The sequence below is a fragment of the Molossus molossus genome, unplaced genomic scaffold (assembly GCF_014108415.1).
Source record: "Molossus molossus isolate mMolMol1 unplaced genomic scaffold, mMolMol1.p scaffold_m16_p_17, whole genome shotgun sequence".
NCBI classification, from domain to species: Eukaryota; Metazoa; Chordata; class Mammalia; order Chiroptera; family Molossidae; genus Molossus; species Molossus molossus.
The window spans coordinates 49,693,965-49,707,728 of NW_023425352.1; the positions used below are offsets into that span (position 1 = coordinate 49,693,965).

Genomic DNA, 13,764 nt, shown 5'->3' on the forward strand with positions numbered 1-13,764 from the left:
TTCTTGGGTCGATGCTAAACCACTGAGCCACACTGGCTGGGCGAGACTACTTTTTTTTTTTTTATTAGTTGATTTTTAGAGAGAGAGAGAGAGAGGAAAGGGGAGAGAGACAGAGGAACATCAATTTGTTGTTCCACTGATTTATGCATCCATTGGTTGATTTTCATCTGTGCCCTGACTAGGGATCAAATCATCAACCTTGGCGTATCAGGACGATGCTCTAACTAACTGAGCTACCCAACTAGGGCCTTAATTTTTCTATCGTGACCATGAATTTTGTTTGCAAGTTTTTAAAATAATATTTGTTTAGTCTTCTGAAGTATTCTTAATCTAATTCAGTACAGAATAAAATTGTACAACTAAGTACTTTATCAAACCTCTAGAAACATAAGGTGGGGCAAATGTAGGATTACAGTTGTAAGTACATGAAACACAGAGTTTATTCTTATATTATTACTTATTAATTATTGTATTCTTTTCCTTTTTTTTTTTGGTACATGCCCCTAGCGGGAACTGAACCTGGGAGTCTCTCATCTGCAGGCCGACACTCCAACTGCTGAGCCAAACTGGCCAGGGCAATTATTGTATTCTTTTCCATACAAACATCTGTAAACCTACATTTGCTCCACCCTGTATTGCATAGCTTCTCAAATGAAAACATTTCTTTAAAGGGAAAATTTTCTCAAAGACCCTAACGGCCAATATCATTTGCCTGTTTAATAGCTACCTCCCTCTGCTACCCTCTTCTCCCCGCACCACCATCCTCTCCCCACCACACACACTCTCTCTCTCTCTCTCTCTCTCTCTCTCTCTCTCTCTCTTACAGTTTTCTTTTCCTAAAAGAATTCTGATTTTGTTTGGGGAAGCAATGTGCCCAGCCCCACCAATGAATCATAAATTGTCTTAGCCACTCAGGACAATTTCATTCTCCTTTGTCAGATGCTCACTCTTCCAGATTCTCTTGCAGCTAGAGCTGGTCATATCACCCAGTTAGGGCAAGATTGCTGGAGGGATTCTGGAGAAAATCTTGCTTTCTGATGAAAGGGGAAGACCTGAGAGGAGAATGGACTGTCACTGACTCTTCTCTTTTTCCATATATGAACATGTTGCTGATGCCTGGAAATGCAGCAATCTTCTTTGGACCATGAGATGACAAACAGGAAGATGAAAAGCTAGCTAAGTAAGAAAGAAAGAGTATGGGTTCTCGACAATATAGTTAACTTGCTAAATAAATATTAGAAGCTCCTACTTCTAAATTTCTTAAGTAAACAACAAATGTCCTTAAAATAAAAACTATTGTTAGTCTGTGTGTTAGCCAAAATAATGGCTCCCCAAAGATGTCCACATCCTAATTCCAAGAACCTTTGAATATGTTATGTGGCAAAGGGGAATTAAGGTTGTGAATAGGATTAAGTTTGCCAATCACCTGGCCTTAAAATAAGATTATTCTGAATTATTCAGGTGGATCCATTGTCACAAGGCTTTAAAAGTGGAAGAGGGAGGCAGAAAGGTCCCAATCAGAGAGATTGAACATGCTGTGCTGCTGGCTTGAAGACAAAGAAAGGAACCACCAGTTAAAGAATATAGATGACCTCTAGAAATTAGAAAAGGCAAGGAAGCAGATTCTCTCCTAGAGCATCTGGAAGGAACAAATCTGGATTAGTCTGTTCAGGATGCCATAACAAAGTACTATAGACTAAGTGGTTTAAACAACAGAATTTTTTTCGCTTTCACAATTTGGAGGCTAGGAAGTCTAAAATCAAGGTACCAACAAAATTGGTTCCTGGTGAGGACTCTTCCTAGCTTATAGATAACCACCTTCTTTCTGTGGCCTCACATGGCAGAGAGAGAAGGGGAGCAAGCTCTCTGGTGTCTCTTTTTATAAGAACACTAATCCAGTCATGAGGCCCCACCTTCATGATCTCATCTAAACCTAATTACTTCCCAAAGGTCCCCCTCTCCAAATCCCATCATATTAGGGTTTATAGCTTTAACAAGTTAATTGGGGGCACAGTTCAGTCCATTGCAGCACCCCTGCCAACACCTTGATTTTATTTCAATGAGACCTATTTTGGACTTCTGATCTCCAGAACTGTAAAATAATTCATTTGTGTTGTTAGCCACTAAATTTGTGGTAATTTGTTTATAGCAGCAACAGAAAACATATAGTCAAATATTTTGTTACTTGCAGCCCAACACAACTCTAGCCACTGCACAAACTTCCAAGAACAATAACAGTTAATACTTACTGGGCACTTATGTGCTAGACATAATTCTAAGAGCATTTCATCCTCACAGCACCCCCATGAGATCAATACTATTATAATCTCCATCTCCATTTTACAGATGAATAAATGGAGGCTCAGAAAACTTAATTTGCCCAGCCAAGGTCATACCTTTAAGCAATGTCTACATTTGAACCCAAATACTCTAACTCCCAAGTCCATGTTCTTAACCACTATGCCTTAGAATATATCGGGGACCAGAATTTGAGAAACTCTTATGTGAGGACCTAAAATCTTAGTTCCTGTCTGGCTGGTGTGGCTCAGTGGTTGAGCATCGACCTATGTACCAAGAGGTTGCTGGTTCAATTCTTGGTCAGAACACATGCCCAGGTGTGGGCACAATCCCCTGTGGGGGGCATGCAGGCGGCAGCCAATCGATGTTCTTTCTCATCTATGTTTCTCTTTCTCCCTCTCACTTCCTCTCTCTCTAAGATCAATAAAGAAAAAACATTTTTTAAGGAAAAAATAAAATAAAATAAATTTTATCTTAGTTCTATGAAATTGTAAACTATCACTGCATAATACAGTTTATCTTAAGTTTTAAAATAATTTTTAGACCATCATTGAAATAAAAACTCAGACTTTAAAAATTCTCTTAGAATTTACAGACACTCAAGAATACAAAGAACCCTGGTACAAGCAACACTAGAAAAGTGTATGCTTTTATGTATGAAAACTGAACAATGTTTATTTCTGATTAAATAAAAAAGAGTTGTTTACCAAGTGTAAGTCTCTTAGGCATTTTTATTTATTCTAGAGCATTGGTTCTCAGATTTTAGCATGCATCAGAATAATTTGCTGGGACGTGTTAAAGCACAGATTGCTGGACTCCATGCCCAGAATTTCTGATTTTGTAACTCTGAGGTGGCACCCAAGAAGTTACATTTTTAACAAGGACCCAAGTGATGCTGATGCTGCACTTGGAGAATCACTATAGAAAAAAGCATGAAGTTTCTAACACCATAAATGTAGGAAAATATTATTTCTAAACTGTATTTCATAACTATTTTAATTTTTATCCTGTGTCAAAAGGTAGAGAAAGGAGGGGCATTTTAATTCATTTAATCAATTAATATCCCTGTTTGTACTGTATGATGACAGATTATGCTTAAATTAGGACTCACATTAACAATTTTATTTTTTTTAACAATTTTATTTTCAAAAATTACTGTGTGCTTCCTAAATGCCAGGCACATGCTAGACTTTGGGGATAAAAAGATGAATTAAGTCGGTAGTTCTCTCTCAGGGAATTCTCAGCCAATAAGGAAACCAGTGTAAAAATTATAATATGAAAGAAAAAGATATAGATAAAATGCTTCAGAACTCAACAAGAACAATAACTCTATCCAGGAGACTGTCATAGGGAGCTCCAGAGATGCGCTGACATTTGAGTAGGTCCAAAACCACACACAAATTGTTCTGCAGTTCCAGTAGGTGGGAACAGGCATTTTAGGCAGAGTGCATTAGATTGATCACAAGGCAAGCAATTGGATGTAGAAATAGAGGGGAGGAAGAGTATAGAGAAGGTTGAGATGATGCTATAAATACCAGCTGGAGCCAATGTTCATGATTTGGTCTTCATCTTTGTGGGGTCAGAAATCCAAAATTCAGTTAACAGCTACTCTATTAGGATCCAATGCTAGGCACCCAGGGAGAGGAGAGAAGCTCATGAAAGAGCCACAAACCTCTATCCTGAGTATCTAATTCTAAACTTATTTATTTCCTTTTTTTTTGTTTTTTTGTTTGTTTTTTTTTAAGTACTTATTTCTGAAGATGTCTTTTTCTCTCTCTTGCCTTAAAATTAATTTTTATTCCATTTCTGCAAGGAAAAGGCAGCCTTAACCTCCCCCTGAATTGCTGAGGGAAAATTTGAGACAGGTAAAATTTAAGCAACTTGCCTTTCTTTACCCAGTAAGTGGGTGTGTACAAATTCTGGCATCCTGATCAACCTAATGGCTGGACGTGAGGTACGCTATCAAGCAGAGCTCTGTGCAGCTGTCAAGCAGGTGTTTTTCCAATGACTCTTTAAGCTCTGGCTGGTTATCTCAGTTGGTTAGAGTGTCATCCTGATACGCCAAGGTTGTGGGTTTGATCTCTGGACAGGGCACATACAATAATCAACCAATGAATGCATAAATAACTGGAACAACAAATATTGATGTTCCTCCCTCTTTCTCTCTCCCTCTCGCTCTCTAAAATCCATTTAAAAATTTTTTTTTTTCCTTTAATCCTCACCCGAGGACATTTTTGCATTTTTTGTTCAGACAGAGCGGGGGGGGAGGGGAGAGAGAGAGAGAAATATCGATGTGAAGGGACACATCGAGTGGCTGCCACCCGCACGACCAACCAGGGCCGGGGACAAACTGCAACCGAGGTACGTGCCCTTAGCGGGAACCGAACCCAGGTCTCTCTGTACCGCAGGCCGACGCTCTAACCGCTGAGCCAAACCGGCCAGGGCTTAAAATTTTTTTAAACAAGTAATTTAAATTATCCTTTTCTAGTTTCACTCACATTCCATTTGGACCCCTAGAGTAGCTTTATATGCCCCTCAATAATGCCAAACAAATATTCTGTTTATATAGAAATCACCCCCTGAGTGTATGAGTTTATAATCTAAATTCGTATAATTTCTCATGTATTCATCTCTTTTTTAACTCTCTGTTTTTAAAGTTGGTTAATCACCAATTTAGTATATGAATATAATCTTAAAAACAATAAGATAGTAGCTCTGGCTGGTTTGGCTCAGCGGTTATTAGAGTGTTGGCCCACGGACCAAAGAATTACGGGTTCGATTCCAGTCAAGGACATGTACCTCAGTTACGGTTCAGTCCCCGGCCCTGGTCAGGGTCATGTGGGAGGCAGCCAATCGATGTGTCCCTCTCATATCGATGTTTCTCTCTCTCATATCGATGTTTCTCTCTCTCTCTGCCTTTCTCCCTCCCTCCTACTCTATCTGAAGATAGACAGAAAAATATCCTCAGGTGAGGATTAAAAAACAACAACAACAACAAAAATAAGATAGTAAAGAAAGCCCTGGCAGGTGTGGCTCATTGGGCATCGTCCTGTGCACTGAAGGGTTGCTGGTTCAATTCCCAGTCAGGGTACACGCTCAGGTTGCTGGCTTGATCCCTGGTAGGGGGTTGTGCAGGAGGCAACAGATCAATGTGCAGCTCTCACATTGATGTTTCTCTCTCTCTCCAGAAATCAATTTAAAAAATTTTTATAAAGAGAGTAAAGAAAATAAAACCTAAAATTCCATTTGACAATTCCCTATCCCACTACCTTCCTCAGAGTTCCATCGCGTTTGTTTTTGAAAACACTGCAGACAGTTCCCTGAATTCTAACCTTGGTTCCATTTACCATGTAAATGTAGGGAAATCATAAACCTCCCTCCTTCAAATAACTTGGTCATGAAACTTGCCCGTGGGTGTGCCTGGGAACACTGATGCTTATTTGTCCCTCTGTAATAGTTTTAGTTTGTCTATAGTCTCCTGTGACTACAGACAACAGAAGGTTCATTCCTGTTATTCTATAGCAGTTAGCATAAAAGAACTCACTTAGCTTTGGCTTATGGCTGCTGCCATAAGCTACTAAATAAGCATAATAGGCTACTCATTAATAAATGATAGCTTAGTTCTTTAAAATGGTAAATACTTAACAGAGTACTGGCATTCAGAGTGTACATGAGCACTGTCTACTAGTTGGTGAGAAGAAATATAAAATATTACGATTTCTAAGTAAAAAAATTTTAAATCAAAATTTGGAAGAAAGTTTTGCCCTGGCTGGGCGGCTGAGTTGGTTGGAGTGTCATCCCATATACCAAAAAGTTTCAGGTCTGATTCCTAGTCAGAGCACTTACCTAGGTGGCAGGTTTGTCCAGGTTGGGGCATGCACAGGAGGCAACGATGTTTTATGTTTCACTCGCTCGCTCTCTTTCTTTCTTTCTAGAATAAATGAAAAACATATCCTCAGGTGAGAATTTAAAAAGTAAATAAATAAAATAAAATAAAATAAAATAAACATATACTCGGGTGAGGATAAAAAATATTTGGAAGAATATTTATTTTCAAATTAGTTTCATGTAGCTACTAAAATCATACATATATGGCACTCAACTACTTTGTGTTTACTTTTTTTTTTTATCCTCACCCGAGGACATTTTTTCATTTTTTGTTCAGATAGAGTAAGGAGGGAAAGAGAGGAAGAGAGAGAGAGAGAGAAACATCGACATGAAAGGGACACATCGAGTGGCTGCCACCCACACAACCCAACCAGGGCCAGGGACAAAGTGCAACCAAGGTACGTGCCCTTAGCGGGAACCGAACCTGGGTCTCTCTGGACTGCAGGTTGATGCTCTAACCGCTGAGCCAAACTGGCCAGGGTGAAAAGATAACTCTTAAAACTTTGTAGCCCCCTCTATATGTATCCTTCTGTTCTTTTTATGTACAGTCACAAATGCATGCTTACTATAAATATACATATTACATATATTCACATATAATACCTAGTTAATGCAAAAAAAGCAGCAATGAAGGACTAGAGGAACAATAAAGACAGAGGACACATAGAAACAAATAGCAAAATGGCAAACTTAAACCCTACCTGATCAGTAATTACATTAAATGTAACTATCAGCCCAGCCAGTGTGGCTCAGTGGTTAAGAATCCTCCCATGCACTAAGAGGTCACCAGTTTGATTCCTGGTCAGGGCACATGCCCAGGTTGTAGGCACGATCTCCAGTGAGGAGCATGCAGGAGGCAGCCAACTGATGTTCTCTTTCATCAATGTTTCTATCTCTCTCTCCCTCTCCCTCCCTCTCTGAAAGAAAGAAAGAAAGAAAGAAAGAAAGAAAGAAAGAAAGAAAGAAAGAAAGAAAGAAAGAAATTAAAAAATTGTTAACTATCATTCTTCATTATTTCTCAGCATGTTAATAAATTCTAATTGCAATTTTTACAACAGATTCTATAGCAAATTTACTTACCCTGAGCCTATCCCCTCAAAACTTCCAGAATGTAAAAGCAAAGTATATGTTGATGAATACCAAATCTGTATTAATTAGCATATATTAATTTCTTCCTAGACACATTCACTTGGATTGTACATGGCATCTCTAAATCAACATACTCAACATTCCTTTATTTCCTATGTCAGTTACTGTTCCTACCATCTAACCCTAAACCAAAAACAATTCATCCTTGACTTCTTTTAACTCATCCATCTCATAGTCCCTCCAATCAACCACTAAATCCTGCTGAAAGTAGCTCCTAAATATTTCTCAAAGACAAACTCTTATACCTAACACCATTGTTCTAGTTTAAGTGCCCATCATCTCTGCTGGACCTTCTCCTAGTCTTCTCTCTTCTCCTCCTCTCAATATCTACCCTCCCCACTTCAGCCAAAATAATCTAATTTGAGGTTGATTATCAACCTAAAAACAAAAGCCAAAGAGCATTTGAGATCTTGCTCTCTGGCATATGTCATCAGTTTGGATCAAATAAACTCTTATAAAAATTCTCTCCAGCATTATTTACAATAGCTAAGATCTGGAAACAGCCCAAGTGTCCATCAGTAGACGAATGGATAAAAGAGCTGTGGTACATATACACAATGGAGCTGTAAGAAAGAAAGATCTCTTATCCTTTGAGACGACATGGAGGGACCTGGAAAGTATTATCCTAAGTGAAACGAGCCAAGCAGAAAAAAACAAATATCACATGATCTCACTTATTTATGGAATATAATGAACATAACAGTCTGAGGAATAGGGTAGACCCAGAAACATGGAAGTAGGGTACAGACTGACAACCCTTAGAAGAGGGGGTGGTGGGGGGAGGGAAGAGATAAACCACAGAACTTATATGCATGTGTGCATAACCAATGGACACGGACAACAAAGCCGGGGACGGGGCAGGGGGTATGGGGAGGAGGGTGCCAATGGGGTAAAAGAGGAGAAACATCTGTAACAAAAATAAAATTAAAAATAAAATAGAAATTTAAAAAAAAAATTCTCTACAGGGACCGATTAGTGTGGCTCAATGGTTGAGTATCAACCCCTGCACCAAGGGGCAGCCGGTTTGATTCCCAGTCAGGGCACATGCCCAGGCCGTGGGCCAAATCCCCAGTGGGGGGCATGCTGGAAGCGGCCAATCGATCTTCTCTCTCATCAATGTTTCTATTTCCCTCTCTCTCCCTTTCTCTCTCTCTAAAAATCAATGAAGAAAAACAAATTCTCTACAAGTTTGGATTTTTCCTATGTCAACATTTACTTGGCAAAGTTGGCAGGATTCCGACACCCACACAGGACAACCCTGGAGACCCAGATCCAGAGCTAGGTACAAGCAAGGGCCTGTTGTGTCCTACCAGCTTCTTACTTTACATCAGGTAAACTTGGATGAGTCCTTCTTGGAATTTTGGGCCTCCATGACTTTATTTGAGCTGTGCTTAGTAAAATCCTCAAGGTGGATAGAGGTTGAGATAACCCAGGGGGGAGAAATTGGCTGCTGCTTTTAATATCAGCTTTTTAATTGGATTGCTTACTGAGAGTCTGCTTTTTAATTGGATTGCTTACTGAGGATTGCTTACAAAATCTTTGCTGGTTAAATGAGTGACTGAACTCTCTTTAGCTCTCTGAAGGAGAAAGGACACTTGCTTTCCCAACCCAAACAGCAAATGAGGTAATGACAGTTGTTTCAGACCCCCAAATCTGGAGTGGCAGGGATGGTATTGTTCAAATTAATAGAAAGGCAAGTGCTTGTAAGAATTGGGTATTCTAGCCCTGGCCGGTTTGGCTCAGCGGTTAGAGCGTCGGCCTGCGGTCCTGAGAGACCCGGGTTCGGTTCCCGCTAAGGGCGCGTAACTTGGTTGCAGTTTGTTCCCGGCCCTGGTCGGTTGTGCGGGTGGCAACCACTCAATGTGTTCCTTTCACGTCAATGTTTCTCTCTCTCTCTCTGTTCCTCTCTCTCCTCCCACTCTACCTGAACAAAAAATGGAAAAATGTCCTCGGGTGAGGATAAAAAAAAAACAAAAAACAAAAAAAAACAGCAAAAAAAAAAGAATTGGGTATTCTAAAATTCTCAGAAATGTAGAAACTAATTCAAGTGGCTGTTTGGCTCAGCAGTTGGAGCGTTGGCCTGCGGACCAAAGAGTCCTGCGTTTGGTTCCCACTAGGGGCACATACCAAAAATAAAAAAACTAATACAAGTGCTTTTCAAGTTTATGTGATCTGAGATGAATTCTTAGTAAATAAAAGCTAGCTTAAATTTGTTGGTTTAAGTAAAACAGACATATCTTTATTTTGCCTGAGTTCTAAAAAAATAAGTTGATGTTAATAAATGACTTTGATATCTATGAACTGTTTCTAGAGGTTATAAAAGGTCTCATAAATCTGCCAAGCTAAAGAATGCTAATTGCTTACTTCTTAGTTTTCATTAGAAACTGAGGTTTTAAGGGCCTCTGAAACATCTCAAAGATTTGTTTTTATGTTATAGTGTATGGAAAGCATTGTAAAGTAAGTGAAAACTTCTGGGGTATATTATATGTGTAAACAATGGTTGTAAAAATTGAATAGTCAGGGCTATGGGAATTTTTTTTTCCATTCCTCCATGTGTCATAATGCATTTAAGCTGAACTTAGATAAAGAAACATAACGAACTGATATTATTGAAAGGGAACACCTTATACTATTACCAAGGTTTGATAGAGTTCAAGAAAATGCCCAATAGGTAACTGCTTCCTTTTTACAGACAAGTTACCAGGAGACAGGCTTTAAAGATCATTGACTGGGCCCTACCGGTTTGGCTCAGTGGTTGGAGCATTGGCCCGCGGACCAGAGTCCTGGGTTCGCTTCCCACTAAGGGCACGTGCCTCGGTTGCGGTTTGTCCCTGGCCCAGGTTGGGGTCATGTGGGTGGTGGCCAGTCGGTGTGTCTCTCTCACTTCGATGTTTCTCTCTCTCTCTTCCCCCTCTTTCCCTCCCGCTCTATCTGAAGATAAGTGCAAAAATGTCCTCAGGTGAGGATTAAAAAAAGAAAGAAAGAAAAAGATTGTGTTAAGTGCTTTCTTTTTTTAAAATTTCCATTTGCTTACTTGGTGTATAATTATTAAAATTGGATGAGACCTTTGGATTTCCCTAGTCCCAGATGAACATTTATCCTCACCCAAGGACATTTTTTTCCATTTTTTGTTCAGATAGAGCGGGAGGGAGAGAGAGGAAGAGAGAGAGAGAGAAACATCGACGTGAAGGGACACATCGAGTGGCTGCCACCCGCACGACCAACCAGGGCCGGGGACAAACCGCAACCGAGGTACGTGCCCTTAGCGGGAACCGAACCTGGGTCTCTCTGGACCACAGGCCGACGCTCCAACCGCTGAGCCAAACCGGCCAGGGCCAGATGAACATTTATATGACTTATTAAAGAAACAAAAAAGTGTCCCTGGCAGGTTTGGCTAAGCAGTTGGAGCATCAGCCAGCGGACCAAAGAGTCGAGGTTTCGATTCCAGTCAAGGGCATCTACCTCGGGGTCATACAGGAGGCAACCAATCAATGTATCTCTCTCACATTGATGTTTCTCTCTCTCCCCTCCTCCTCCCTCTCACCCTCCTACTCTATCTGAAGATAAATGGAAAAATATCCTCCAGTGAGGATGAAAAATAAGAGTATTAAGAATATTAACTGTATAATTAAGATTTGTCTTGAGATTTGAATCATGACAAGATCACTTCTTTCTAAAGATTATAGATATATAAGATATAAATCCAAGAACAAGCATTTCACAAAACAATATTAAGACAGATTTAGTGTTCAAAAGGTATTAACTATCTTAATTAGACGCACTCCTAGAAACTTAGTTATAAGTTTTATTTAGTTTATATACTTTTCATATAGGCAAAAATATTATGATAATCCAGTTTTTATGTTAATTTAGAATGTCACTGGGAGGTAATGTGAACAACTATCTTATCCAGTTTTTAGTTAATATGTCTTCCTTCCCCAAGAAGTACAATCTCTCGGTTTCCATATCTTTCTCTTTCTCTCAGGCTCTGCATGGAATTTTCCTATCCTCTTAATGAACACATGATCACGTGTTCATTGTCCTGTTTTCCCCTGGTGGTGAAGGTACTTCTATTTCCTTCTCCTTTTTCATCTTTTCTCTCATTGTGGCCTCTAACAGGATCCCCTCCAGGGTCCCTCTGATCTCTATGCTAATAGGAAAGCACTGAAATGACTGAAAGGAAGACAAAGAGGAAAAAAAATTCCAAAAGCAGCTGGGAGCCCTTAGTTCTAACCATCTCTATGGAAACAATTCCATGGAGATCCATCTGGAAACAATTCTGTAGGGATCACTGGAGCAGTAGTGAGCATGTCTCACCAAGTCTTACTTACAGGATTCAACTTGCAAATAGGAATAGTTGATAGACATTTTATTTTAGAAAAATAGTAAAACAGAAAGTCAAATCAAAATTAGGTTTACCCCTATACAGTGTACTTCTTTAAAAACTCAAAACTCCCTGCTTTCTATAATGATAACAAAGCAAAAGGAATACATGTACTAACTTCAAGTTCTTCCTAAGCATTCACACTGGCAAACAGCAGAGTGCACAATACAAAGAAATTATGGCTCAAAGAAAAATCAAGGTGTGGTGGTAAAAAAAAATCATTACAATGCATTTAGGATTGTGGCCCATAACCACACAAAGTAAGTATGTGGAAAGAATGCCAAACTCAATCAGGCAGTAAATAGATTGTTCAAATTAAGGCAAGGGATGAAAGGGATTACAGAATTCCATCTACCAAATCAGGTGGAAAGACTGAAAAGATAAAGTAGGGATGTGACTTGTAACAAGGAAAGAACTCCATCTCAAGTGTGAGATCTTGGAGTCTTATTAATATAGCAGTTATTTTTCAATGAATGGGGTAAGGGTGCTCACAGTACTAGTGACACCAGACCATCAAGTTTCAGGTCTGTTCAGAAGTCTCCAGCCAGTAAATTGTTAACTGCGGGTCTCCTGATCTGGTAACTCCTGTGTTTTTTAGGGGAAGTAACTTCAACTTGCCTAAAATGATGTTTAAGACCCTGGCCCCTGGAGTAAAACCATCTGGGTTCAGATCCTAGCTTCTGCCACTAGGTGTGTGACCTTGGGCAATTTTTTTCACTTCTCTAGAACTCTGGCATCTCATCTGTAAATTGGGGATAATAAATAATTACTATCTTTCATGGTTGTAAAGTCAGGGAATTGAGCACAGCCGCTAGCTCAAGAAAGTTCTCAATAAATGTAAACTATTGTTATTACATTATTCTGGTTTTGTTTTTTTGTTTCTTATAATGATGACCATACTGTACCTTCCTCCTTTCTCTGAGGGGTATTTTGAGGAAGTGGGCTTAAGAAGGGCACTACAACACTGTGGCTTAGCCTATTCTTACTGTCCCACAATAAGAAAACTTATTTTTCAAACTACAAGAGAAACTTTATTTAGAAAGTCACAGAGGTAGCCCTGCCAGGGTGGTTGAGCGTCAGCCCATGCACCAAGAGGTCGGTGGTTTGATTCCTGGTCAGGGCACATGCCCAGGTTGTAGGCCTAATTGGGCGGGGGGGGGGGGGGGGGGGATGCAAGAGGCAGCCGATTGATGTTCCCTGTCATCATGTTTCTGTCTCTCCCTCTCCCTTCCTCTCCTTCTTAAATAAAATCAATAAAGAAAGTCACAGAGGTAGAACAAATGATCAGTAGAAGAAAAGTTACAGAGGCAAAAGAAGAGGCTCTTAGAGCTTAGACGAGGTTATGGTAAAGGTAAGGTGCCTTGGGGGAAGAGGAGGAGGATAGGAAAGGCGCAGGGCCGCTCCAGAGAGGGAAAATGTGCTGCCCCACACTTGTTTTAAGCAGGTTTGAGGATGAATTAAAGCCGTGAAATGGAAGTTTCCATTATCTGAAGGTAACTGGCTTCCTGTGTCCCCCCTGACACACTCCAGATCTCATTCTGGAGCGGGGGGGTGGGGGGTAATTCAAGTTTCTTCACTGCTAACCCTTGCACCCCTATCCCATCCTCTACAGGCTCCCCAACGTTCACAGTACAGTCTGACTGTATACCGAAGTTCTACAAGCGAGTTTCACCCACATTACCAACCTACAGGAACAACCGTGTGCTCGCACTCATTTCCTTCTCTCCCTTTCACTTCACGTGGGTTCCTACATTTGGACCTCAAAGCTTGCATTGATCTCTTTACCAGGACTGCCCTCCACCCTTCCCAGAAATTCAGTTTGTTTGTTTTTTTAAAATGCCATCAGGATTACTAGGAACTTTGGTGTAATGAGAGCATAACAAAAAAGTACTAGGTGTCATTTGTACAAACAATTTTCAAGGATGCAAAGCTCCATTTAGAAAACAATCCGAAGTAGGCAGTGAGCGCTGATTGGTCACTCAGGTCAAAAAGTGCGGGAGATGCAAGACAAGAGGAATGCGAAGGCAAGGTGCGATTTGTAGGGA

At 40.1% G+C, this 13,764-nt stretch overlaps 1 protein-coding gene across 1 annotated transcript in view; it reads right to left on the reverse strand.

The window, feature by feature from the left end:
• The window catches only part of PBLD (phenazine biosynthesis like protein domain containing), a 51,383-nt gene that overhangs the window by 35,840 nt on the left and 1,779 nt on the right, over positions 1-13,764 (reverse strand). The window contains exon 2 of the mRNA XM_036265833.1: positions 6,145-6,229. Coding sequence (XP_036121726.1) covers positions 6,145-6,175 — 31 coding nt within the window. The 5' untranslated portion in view covers positions 6,176-6,229. The remainder of the gene's footprint in view (positions 1-6,144; positions 6,230-13,764) is intronic.